Source organism: Salmo trutta, chromosome 9 (assembly GCF_901001165.1).
Source record: "Salmo trutta chromosome 9, fSalTru1.1, whole genome shotgun sequence".
NCBI classification, from domain to species: domain Eukaryota; kingdom Metazoa; phylum Chordata; class Actinopteri; order Salmoniformes; family Salmonidae; genus Salmo; species Salmo trutta.
Window position 1 is genome coordinate 10,058,922 of NC_042965.1, and position 12,691 is coordinate 10,071,612.

The 12,691-nt window shown below is 41.9% G+C and overlaps 1 protein-coding gene across 1 annotated transcript in view; it reads left to right on the top strand.

Moving 5' to 3' along the window:
* trpm6 (transient receptor potential cation channel, subfamily M, member 6) overlaps positions 1–12,691 on the top strand; it is a 94,609-nt gene that overhangs the window by 20,394 nt on the left and 61,524 nt on the right. Inside the window, exons 2-6 of the mRNA XM_029761910.1 lie at positions 9,955–10,034; positions 10,840–11,029; positions 11,195–11,408; positions 11,582–11,706; positions 12,302–12,473. Of these exons, the coding sequence (XP_029617770.1) occupies positions 9,955–10,034; positions 10,840–11,029; positions 11,195–11,408; positions 11,582–11,706; positions 12,302–12,473 (781 nt within the window). The remainder of the gene's footprint in view (positions 1–9,954; positions 10,035–10,839; positions 11,030–11,194; positions 11,409–11,581; positions 11,707–12,301; positions 12,474–12,691) is intronic.

The window sequence follows — 12,691 nt, forward strand, 5'->3', positions numbered from 1 at the left end:
ATAATGAATACACCCATGGCTGGGAGCAAGAAGAAAGAGAGAGCACGTGCGATGTTGTGATCAAATACACCATATGAGTAGCCTGCTAATGTACCTTTCTGGACCTTGTAAACTGTACTCCCTATATATAGATCAATTCTTGTATTTTATTTTATTCCTCATGTTACTATTTTATTTGTATTATTCTTTTAAAACTCTGCGTTGTTGGGAATGGCTCGTAAGCAATGTTCCCTCAATTATTTTCCGGCACTGAGCAAATTTCAGGTCTGCTGAGCTCACACTTGAATGCTGTGAAAATCCTTTGCAACTTCTGGCATATGTTGACAGTAGGCTACTGTGGCTTTTTGATCATCAGTGTGGCCTACCATAAAAACTATGAAGAAAATGCATCCCATAATATTTTAACATGTAAATAGCTGTTCTGTCATTCAGCCTACAGTAGCAGGCAATGTGTGGTGTTCAATGTAGGCCTACATTTAATGAAACTTTTGAAAAAAACATGTATGGATTGACATGAACCTGTTTATCCACTTGTCCTTCAGAAAATGAGGTGACTGAAAATGTGTTGTTTGATGCAAGAAACCACTTTACAAAATAAAATGCATTATTATTCCCATACCATTATTACAGAGAACCAGACAAATTATGCTACCCTCTGCCTATTGGCCACTTAGCTTATTCAAGCCTGTCTCAAAATACAACACTGCCCCTTTAAGACAGAAAAAAAGCTCTTTACCTGACTTGCTTTTCAGAGATGGCTAGAAATGCACACGTTTTGTGGTCTTGTAGGAAGCAACCACTTCTATTGCTGAAATTAGCTATAACTGGGCTACTAACTGACTTACTAGCAAAGAATATGAACAAATGTGATCTCAATACAAGCGCATCTACTAGCAACCACTCATGCTGTAAACACAGTCCAGTTCAAAGTGAATGGCACAGATCCATATATGGCAATGGTCTATTTGCATATACTGTAGGGATACTGCAGCTCTGATTGGATATGGTGCACCGGTCTGTGTAGAGTATGGGCCTGAGTTGTGCCTGTCAATGCAATAGAATCCTACTCCAATGCACTCTGCATTCAAGATAATATCTGTTATACTTTGTTTTGTTTCGTTATGTTGCATTGAAAGTGACTAACATTGCGTTGATTTGATCACAATTCCCACAGTAAAGGGAAACGTTGATAGTGTTAACTAAAGGGGATAACTAGAAAGTTGAGTAAAGTTCAATCTCGTTGCTTCTCTGCATGGGCTGATATTTCTTCTGCGAGACAGTCCTGGGAGAGCTGTGCGCCTGTTCGCAGCTTAGAGGGAACATTGCTCGTAAGCAAGCATGTCACGGTAAAGTCTACAACAGTTGTATTCGGCATGTGGCAAATAAAATTGGATTTGATTTTATGCAGTTATTTTGGTATGAAGCATTCAAAAAAGGACGTTTGAGTGGATATTGTCTTGCTCTTCACTGTAATCAGAGGGCTAATATCAATACTATGCATGCCACTCTCTCTTGGCTAAAAGTAAACGAGACACTGACTGCATCACTTTTTGCTTTAATATAAGAAGCCTTAATAATGTTAAATTGCAAATTGTTTCCATAGTCAACTTACACACAGCACTGACACACACACTTACCTCACCAGCTATGTGTGACATTTTAAATGTATGTACACTACCGTTCAAAAGTTTGGGGTCACTTAGAAATGTCCTTGTTTTTGGGGTTACTTAGAAATGTCCTTGTTTTTGAAAGAAAAGCAAAAAAATGTGGTCCATTAATATAACATCGAATTGATCAGAAATACAGTGTAGACATTGTTAGTGTTGTAAATGACTTTTTACGAAATATCTACATAGGCGAACAGAGGCCCATTATCAGCAACCATCACTCCTGTGTTCCAATGGCACGTTGTGGTGGCTAATCCAAGTTTATCACTTTAAAACGCTAATTGATCATTAGAAAACCCTTTTACAATCATGTTAGCACAGCTGAAAACTGTTGTCCTGATTTAAAGAAGCAATAAAACTGGCCTTCTTTAGACTAGTTGAGTATCTGGAGCATCAACATTTGTGGGCTCGATTACAGGCTCAAAATGGCCAGAAACTTTCTTCTGAAACTCGTCAGTCTATTCTTGTTCTCAGAAATGAAGTCAAATTCCATGCGAGAAATTGCCAAGAAACTGAAGATCTCGTACAACGCTGTGTACTACTCCCGTCACAGAACAGCGCAAACTAGCTCTAACCAGAATAGAAAGAGGAGTGGGAGGCCCCGGTGCACAACTGATCAAGAGGACAAGTACATTAGAGTGTCTAGTTTGAGAAACAGATGCCTCACAAGTCCTCAACTGGCAGCTTCATTAAATAGAACCCGCAAAACACCAGCGGCGACTCCGGGATGCTGTCCTTCTAGGCAGAGTTGCAAAGAAAAAGCCATATCTCAGACTGGCCAATAAAAAGAAAAGATTAAGATGGGCAAAAGAACACAGACACTGGACAGAGGAAGATTGGAAAAAGTATTATGGACAGACTAATCTAAGTTTGAGGTGTTCGGATCACAAGGAAGAACATTCGTGAGACGCAGAAAAAATTAAAAGATGATGGAGTGCTTGATGCCATCTGTCAAGCATGGTGGAGGCAATGTGATGGTCTGGGGGTGCTTTGGTGGTGGTAAAGTGGGAGATTTGTACAGGGTAAAAGGGATCTTGAAGAAGGAAGGCTATCACTCAATTTTGCAACGCCATGCCATACCCTGTGGACGGCGCTTAATTGGAGCCAATTTCCTCCTACAACAGGACAATGACCCAAATCACAGCTCCAAACTATGCAATAACTATTTAGGGAAGAAGCAGTCAGCTGGTATTCTGTCTATAATGGAGTGGCCAGCACAGTCACCGGATCTCAACTCTATTGAGCTGTTGTGGGAGCAGTTTGAATGTATGGTACGTAAGAAGTGCCCTTCAAGCCAATCCAACTTGTGGGAGGTGATTCAGGAAGCATGGGGTGAAATCTCTTCAGATTACCTCAACAAATTGACAACTAGAATGCCAAAGGTCTGCAAGGCTGTAATTTCTGCAAATGGAGGATTCTTTGACGAAAGGACACAATTATTATTTCAATTACAAATCATTATTTATAACCTTGTCAACGTCTATATTTCCTAATCATTTTGCAATTTATTTCATGTATGTTGATTTTCAATTATCATTTTTCAAACTCTTGGGGAGGGCCAGGTAAAAAAATATTTTCCTCAGGAAGAGGGCCACCCATTTTCATTTCAAAGAGGTCTGATACCTCCAGGTATCCCTCAATATAAATAACATTCACACCCTAATCACTTCCATCGATATCACGCTGGAATCAATAGAACAGGGGGGCAAACGTTTGGGGTGTCGCACTGCTTAAAGATGCACTATGCAGAAATCGCTCATCCATTTCCTGTTTGCTATAATTCGAATAGTTCACCTAATTTCAGTTTATCACACTCTCTCAACCAGCTTCACCTGGAATACTTTTCCAACAGTCTTGAAGGAATTCTCCCATATGCTGAGCACTTGTTCCGTCACTCTGCAGTCCAACTCATCCCAAACTATCTCAATTGGGTTGAGGACGGGTGACTGTGGAGGCCAGATCATCTGATGCAGCACTCCATCACTCTCCTTCTTGGTCAAATAGCCCTTACACAGCCTGGATGTGTGTTGGGTCATTGTCCTGTTGAACAACAAATGATAGTCCCACTAAGCGCAAACCAGATGGGATGACGTATCACTTCAGAATGCTGTGGTAGCCATGCTGGTTAAGTGTGCATTGAATTCTAAATAAATCACTGACAGTGTCACGAGCAAAGCACCCCCACACCTCCTCCTCCATGCATCATGGTGGGAACCACACATGCAGAGATCATCCGTTCACCTACTCTGCGTCTCACAAAGACACGGTGGTTGGAACCAAACTTGGACTCATCAGATCAAAGGACAGATTTCCACCGGTCTTATGTCCATAGCACATGTTTCTTGGCCTAAGCAAGTCTCTTCTTATTGGTGTCCTTTAGTAGTGGTTTCTTTGCAGCAATTCAACCATGAAGGCCTGATTCACGCAGTCTCCTCTGAACAGTTGAAGTTGAGATGTGTCTGTTACTTTAACTTTGTGAAGCATTACTTTGGGCTGCAATCTGAGGTGCAGTTAACTCTAATGAACGTATCCTCTGAAGCAGAGGTAACTCCGTGTCTTCCTTTCCTGTGGTGATCCTCATGAGAGCCAGTTTCATCATAGCTCTTGATGGTTTTTGGTTACTCCATGATTCCATATGTGTTATTTCATAGTTTCGATGTCTTGACTATTATTCTACAATGTAGAAAATAGTAAAAACAAAGAAAAATCCTTGAATGAGTAGGTGTCCTAACTTTTGACTGGTACTGTATGTGTAGGCATAGGCAATCGTGCAATTTGGATGATGCAATGTATGTATATTCTAAAAGGATGTTATACAATAGGCTACATGTCGGTACAGACTTTCATTCTGAAATGATGACGTAATAATAAAATATTGTGCTACAGTAGGCTACCTAGAAAAATAGCTATACACCACTGGTTATAATAAATGTAAAGCAATTACCATGTGTGGTCAACTGATAATTCCAGCACCATTTTCATTGGGACAGCGCTGCTTTGAGACAAGCATCGGAACTCATCTTAATAAACCAATCAATATCAGATTTTTATTTTCACTGAGTCTCCTTTGGATATTTGGTTACAATTAGGCCTACACACACACACACATTAGGCCTAATGATGTGCCTACCTAATAATGTGTCTACCTAATGTTTTCCTGAACTTTCCAATACACATTTTTACACTTTTCCCATAGGTTATTCAAGTCATCTTTTTAAGAAGGTCAAAAGGCCTACATCGTTTCAATAACAATATAGCTGAAACCACTATTGGCCCACTTCTATAATTACTCCTGTGTATACAGAAATAAATGAAATCATTAAATACTACACCAGAGATAATAATTTAGCCACATAATTATTTTTTCTGCAGATTTGTGTTTTATCACATTACGAGCGCATTGGCCTACAGTCGGGAATCCCGCAATTGGCAGTCTGCGCGGCAAATATCAAACAGCTGATTGTTGAGTTGTGGCTGTCAATGAACAGCAGCCAGCAGCTAAATGGAAAAAACTGGAAAAAACAGTTTGGATAAGTGAGTGCCACTGGAAAGTTGGTGGACTCTAATTTCCTCCTCACATTGTAGACCTAAGATCTGTGCATCCACGCTTCATTGGCCTATGCTATTGGTTGCATTTAAAACTTGGGTCGTTTGTGTAACGGCCGTCGAAGGGAGTAGACCAAGGCGCAGCAGGTTGGGTGTTCATAATTAACTTTATTTAGAACACTAAACAAGAACAAGACACAAACGACTGCCAAACAGTTCTGTCAGGTAACACGAAACACTAAACAGAAAATAACCACCCACAAACACAATGAGGAAAAAAACCCTACTTAAATATAGTCTCTAATCAGAGGCAACGAGATACAGCTGCCTCCAATTAGAGACCAATCCCAAACACTTCCACATAGACATAGACAACCTAGAATAAACATAGAAATAGACTAACAAAGAACATATCCCAAAAACCCCAAAACACACAAACCAAACACCCCCTGCCACGCCCTGACCAAACTACAATAACAAATAACCCCTTTTACTGGTCAGGACGTGACAGTTTGTTTTATTGATCTCAGTATGCCAATGTCAGAGGAGCTTGTCATTTTGTGTGCTATACTTTTTTATATTTTAATGTCTCCAGTCCTTCCTAGAATTGTAGGAAATCATTTTTTCTCTGACCCGCAAACCCCTCAGCCTCTGGTCTACAGGACTGAGCCCCGAATGTTATGGAAATCTGGTGAGGGCCCTGGTATGTGGCCATCGACTTTTATAGAGAGAACACCCTGAGTTTTCTGTGCCATTTCATTTACTCCGCGTCCCACGTCCTGCGCACCCCAGCGCTAGAGGTAGTATTCAGCATTGAGTTACATGGTTACATGCATGCTATGGTTACATGCACACTGTGATTATTGTGTCTAGTCAGGTGAATATAATAGTTTGATTAAAACATTTACATGCTAAGCAAGAAAATAACCCTTTTATCTTTGGAGAGTTCTTCCTAGAACCTTCTATGAACGGGTAGAACCCACTGTAGTATTATTGGTGACCAATAGCTGTCTAATATTAGTTACTATGCTGTTACTAATCATTAATATATTAAGGCAGTGTTACGTTATGACACCTACTAGGAAGTGTACTTCACAATAAAATCTACTAACCATGTGTATGTGACCAATAACATTTGATTTGGATTTGGCATGCGCACTATTGGCCCGGCACAAGATGTTCTTACTAAACAACACTAAACTGTACTCCCGTCTCGTGCCTGGTCATTTTTTTTTCTCCCGTCTCGTGCCTTTCAAATTGAATTATTAATGACATTACATGTGTCATAAGGCCTTTCTTTGAGGCCCTAGTTATACTCTAATACAGTAGTGTTAGGAATCTTCTGGTTTACAGGTCGCATCAGGCCTGCAAGTCACACTATGCTGGCTTGCAAGGTGATGTGAAGTTCATATTGGAATCCAGCCAGAGTTAGGATATCCAACACGTGGAATTGTCAAATCACTCGAAACCTGCATTCAGAATGAGTGCCAGGGTAGGGAAAAAACTGTGTTCTTTATCATTGTGTAGCATAAAATTAATCAACCATTCAATGTACATGCAAAAACACAGATATTACAGTAAAACAAATCCAATCAAATGTATTTATAAAGTTATTTTTATATCCTCAGATGTCATAAAGTGCTTATACAGAAACCCAGCTTAAAACCACAAATAGCAAGCAATGCAGATGTAGAAGCACGATGGCTAGGAAAAACTCTCTAGAAAGGCAGGAAGCTAGGAATAAACCTAGAGAGGACCCAGGCTCTGAGGGGTGGCCAGTCCTCTTCTGGCTGTGCCAGGTGGAGATTATAAGAGTACATGGCCATTTAGGCCAGAACGTTCATAGATGACCAGCAGGGTCAAATAATAACCACAGTGGTTGTAGAAGGTGCATCAGGTCAGCACCTCAGGAGTAAATGTCACCTGGCTTTTCATAGCCGAGCATTCAGAGGTCGAGACAGCAGGTGCGGGAGAGAGAGAGCGGGTCGAAAACAGCAGGTCTGGGACAAGGTAGCACCTCTGGTGAACGGGTCATGGTTACATTGCCGCAGGCAGAACAGTTGAAACTGGAGCAGCAGCACGTCTGATGAACAGGTCAGGGTTCCATAGCCTCAGGCAAAACTGCCAGGAGTCATCAGGCCAGTTAGTCCTGAACCATGGTCTGAGAGAGAGATTAATTAGAGGGAGCATACTTAAATTTAGACTGACCCTATCCCCCGGCACATAGACTATTGTAGCATAGACAATGGAAGCTGAGACAGGGGGGGACACTGTGACCCTGTCCGACGATAGCCCTGGACAGGGCCAACCAGACAGGATATAACCCCACCCACTTTGCCAAAGCACAGCCCCCACACCACTAGAGGGATATCAACAGACCACCAACTTACTACCCTGAGACAAGGCTGAGTATAGCCCACAAAGTTCTCCTCCACCGCACGAGCCCGAGGGGGAGAAAAACCAGACAGGAAGATCATGTCAGTGACTCAACCCACTTAAGTCGAGTATAGCGAAAAAAGCCTGCCACGATGTGACACACCCCTCCTAGGTATGGCATGAAAAAGCACTAGTAAACCAGTAACTCAGACCTGTAATAGGGTCAGGGACAGAGAATCCCAGTGGAGAGAGGGGAGCCGGCCAGGCAGAGACAGCATGGACAGTTCGTCACTCCCGTGCCTTGCAGTTCACATTCGCACCCCTGGGCCAGGCTACACTCAATCATAGGACCTACTGAAGAGACAAGTCTTCAGTAAAGACTTAAAAGGTTGAGACCGAGTCTGCGTCTCTCACATGGGGAGGCAGACCATTCCATAAAAATGGAGCGCTATAGGAGAAAGCCCTGCCTCTAGCTGTTTGCTTAGAAATTCTAGGGACAATAAGGAGGCCTGCGTCTTGTGACCGTAGCGTACGTGAAGGTATGTATCGCAGGACCAAATCAGTAAAACCTTGAAATCAGCCCTAGCCTTAACAGGAAGCCAGTGTCAAGAGGCTAGCACTGGAGTAATATATTACAATTTTGGGGTTCTAGTCAAGATTCTAGCAGACGTATTTAGCACAAACTGAAGTTTATTTAGTGCTTTATCCGGGTAGCCGGAGAATAGAGCATTGCAATAGTCTAATCCAGAAAGTACTACTTAAGTAGTTTTTTGGGGTGTCTGTACTTTACTATTTATATTTTTGACTACTTTTAATTCACTATATTCCTAAAGAAAAGCGTACTTACTGACCACAACTAATAACCACAAATACTGAACACAACCACAGAACACAACTACAGGCCACAACCACACAACTACAGACCACAACCACACAACTACTGACCACAAATACTGACCACAACCACGACCACAATTACTGACCACAACCACACAACTACAGACCACAACCATACAACTACTGACCACAACTACTGCCCACAACCACTGACCACAATTACTGACCACAACCACACAACTACAGACCACAACCATACAACTACTGACCACAACCACACAACAACTGACCACAACCACAGAACTACTGGCCACAACTACTGACCACAACCACACAACAACTGACCACAACCACAGAACTACTGACCACACAACTACTGGCCACAACTACTGACCACAACAACACAACTACAGACCATAACTACTGACCACAACTAATGACCACGACTACTGACCACAACCACTGACCACAATTACTGACCACAACCACACAACTACAGAACACAACCACACAACAGCTGACCACAACTACAGAACTACTGACCACACAACTACTGGCCACAACTACTGACCACAACAACACAACTACAGACCATAACTACTGACCTCAACTCCTGTCCACAACTACTGACCACAACCACACAACTACTGACCATAAATACTGACCAAAAATATGTGAGCAGCATTAGTTGAAGATGGATGAGAAATACTCCTACAAGACAGATGGAAATATATACTTTCTGGAAAATGTACCTGTTAGTGTATCAATAGCAACAGTCTGGCCATTCTCTAATCAACCCGAGAGACGTTTCAAAAGAAACGTTCCGGAATTCCTGTTTCTTATGATGTGAAAAAATCAAGAGCAGCGGTGTAGTAGATGGTAAATGCAAACCCAGTTTACCCACCTTTTGCAGAAAAAAATCATTAAAACTATATGTATATGTACTGTAGACAAACAGTGGTTATGTATAGGATGATCCGGCAGAACCAATTCTTCCTTAGCAGTTGACTATACAGTATGTCATTATTCTACACAAGGTTAAAACAATCATGAATGAGCATCATTAGGTTAATATGAATGAGAAAACATATTGGAAAAATGCAAGATGTTTTCAGGCAAAGTAGATTTTTCAAACAAGTCAAACGGTGTAACAATTGTCAATTTTCATGTTTTTCTCGTGTATCACTTTAATCAGAGTATAGACAAAATGTTGGTCTTTCTCATTTTCGTCCACTACCACAAAAATAACTTTTAAAGAGCTTTAGCAAGCCTCGCAATTTGACTTGTAAAGTTACCATCTTGTTATACCTCATTGATTGAATCCCAGCCCTGCCAGACTGACATCCGTGCAGCTCTTAATGTAAGCTCGCGGGATCAGGCGGCTTTGTGAGGCTACAGGGGTCCTGAAATTCAAAATCAAATATCTAAATGGTCCTTGGTATGACCATCTTAAAACAATTCCATATGTTAGCTAAGTAGAAAGTCAGCCCCAGGCCCTTTGACCTTAATGTTGTGTGTTGTGTTCCAGTCACAGAGGTGTTGGATTGACGACACCTTCTGCAAGAGGGAGTGCATTAAATTCATCCCAGCATGTCGAGACATACACAGGTGAGCTGGAATTGGTATTTGCTGAACAATGTCAAAATGTCATATGATAGTAGTGCTGGAATAATAATTGTAATAACTTTTACCATGTCTGGTTTTTGAAAAAGCAAACTTTTGCCAACTATACTAACTGTTCCAGGGAAACTCTAGCTATGTGGTTATGTTGCTCATGTATAATTTCCTGTTTATTGCAGATGTTCAGTCCCTCCAGGATTCCTAGATTCTGTGATAGCAGATTTTTTGCAAAATCAACAATTCCCCCTCATGTTATGCGAGGACTTGTATGTTTGACCGCATAAAACAGTCAAATCATTCCAATATTATTGCATAAATTGGACCCATTGCCACAGTACAAGAAGAGGGCTCGTAATTTCAACCAATCACCTCCCATTTACAGCATACAGCATGGTTCAATCAAGCCACATGCCAACAAATGTTTTCCCTCATCATTGCATTTTTTGGACAAATTTGACAAAATCTTCACATATTGCCATGTAAAATGTCATAATTGCAGCAGAAGAATTTTAGCCCGCAGATATCATAAAAAATCTCTGCGGAATCCTGAAGGGACTGTGTGTCAAGTATGCCAAAACCTAATAAGGTATGACTTTACTGTGTGTGTGTGTGTGTGTGAGTGTGTGAGTGTGTGCATGTTTTGAGAGTGAGATTTCCCATTTTAGTGTAAAAGTAAACTAACACAGTAATTCCATGTATACTATCTTGACATTTATACGGACAGCAATGCATTTTTTTTGCCAATGTTTAACAACTAGAAAGGTTTGAGTTTTTCCTCTCTCCCTACCCCCAGATGCTGCTGCGGACGTCTGGTAGGGGAGCACACCTGGCTGGAGACTGACCCCTTCCTGTCCCGCTGGCCTGGGCCCCAGGCAGTGCAAGAAGAGAGGTGGTCAGTGGAGTGTCACACACAAGCCAGTGCCACCGATGCCTACGGAACCATTGACTTCCAGGACAGCACTGAACGTAACTGCCATGCCAAGGTCTGTAGCTATTGCTGCATTCATGTGCTAGTCGAAACTAGGAAACTCAGAAATATCCAACTGGGTGTGCAACGATGCTACCCGAGTTTCCCACTTGTATTTCCCACTTGGAAGCTTGTTCTCATATTCATGTGGTTGACCATGCTTTATGTGATGACTGTGCAGTACGTTCGTGTTGCGGTCGATGCAAAGGCTGAGGCTCTGCTGCAGCTGATGCTGAGGGAGTGGCAGATGGAACGGCCTAAACTACTGCTGACGGTCCACGGGGGGGCAGAGAACTTCCCTCTCCCCCTCAAGGTTAGACAGGCCTTCAGCAAAGGCCTGATCACCGCAGCCCAGAGCACTGGAGCCTGGATAATCACAGACGGCATCAACACAGGTGTGTGAAATAATGCAGATTCATTTTGCACTGGGGCTATAATTAAGACACTAAGCATGGGTGGATGTGAGCATCTGTGTGTGTGATTTTGGCTGAATTTACATGTATTATACTGTGTGTGTGGGATTACGTTTATATGTGTGTAAGTGGACTGAGTATCCGACCCTTCCTAGGTGTGTCCCTGTATGTAGGGGAGGCTGTGAAAGCATACGGCACCAATGGCCGCAGGAAGAGGAACGCTGTAGGGGTCACGCCCTGGGGCGTAATTGACAACCACAGTGACCTTATAGGGAGAGATGTGAGTGTTGTTCTTTATAAAGATATCAGTGCTTTTAAGGAACGCTTTGAATTAACCTTTCACTGCAGCAGGCTAAATCAGGGTCATAAACAAATTTACTTTGAAACAAAAGTATACACCTCACACACATGGTTATGGGCTTAAAAAATGAAGACACCTGTACCATGTCAGATATAGAGTTGAAATGTATTACATTTTGAGAATGCATCCCAATATTACACTCTATATGCATCACAGAAGACTGAAATATAACAAAACCATTTGACATAGAAACACTGGATTTTCAGTGGCTTTTTTAAAATAATGTTTATTTCTTTATGAAATTATGAAAAATATGAATAACACCACCATGAGGCTACTGGGTAATTTGATTGCAGGAAAGAGCTACACCATTCTGCCACCTTATAAGAAGGTTTGCTGTATTTTTTTTGCACAGATCTGTACTAATTTTAGCCACAGAAATGTCACCTTTTATCTCTTTTGAGCTGCCATGTGCTCTCACTTTTCCGCTTGGACTCTCCCAAATCCTCCTCTATTTTCTCTCAACCTGCTTTCTGACCTGTTTTTCTGACCTGTTTTCTGATATCTAACCCAGGTGCTCAGGCCTTACCAGCCCCTGAGAAACCCCTTGAGTGAAACGGTGTGTTTGAACAGCCTGCACTCCCACTTCCTGTTAGTGGACGATGGAACTCTGGGAAAACATGGCTGCCAGCTGGGACTCAGGAGGAAGCTGGAGAGACACATTCAACTGCAGAAGATCCATACTAGTGAGTATGTGTGTGGCTTTGTGCATGTGTTTGTCTGTGTGTGTGAATGAGAGTGTGTATGTGAATATGTTGATGTGTGTGTGTGTGTGTGTGTAAGAAAAGGAGCGATTGCAATGTGTGTGTGTGTGTGTGTGAGTATTATAATACACATGTGTTTAACAGTCTATGTGTGTGTGTGTGTGTGTGTGTGTGTGTGTGTGTGTGTGTGTGTGTGTGTG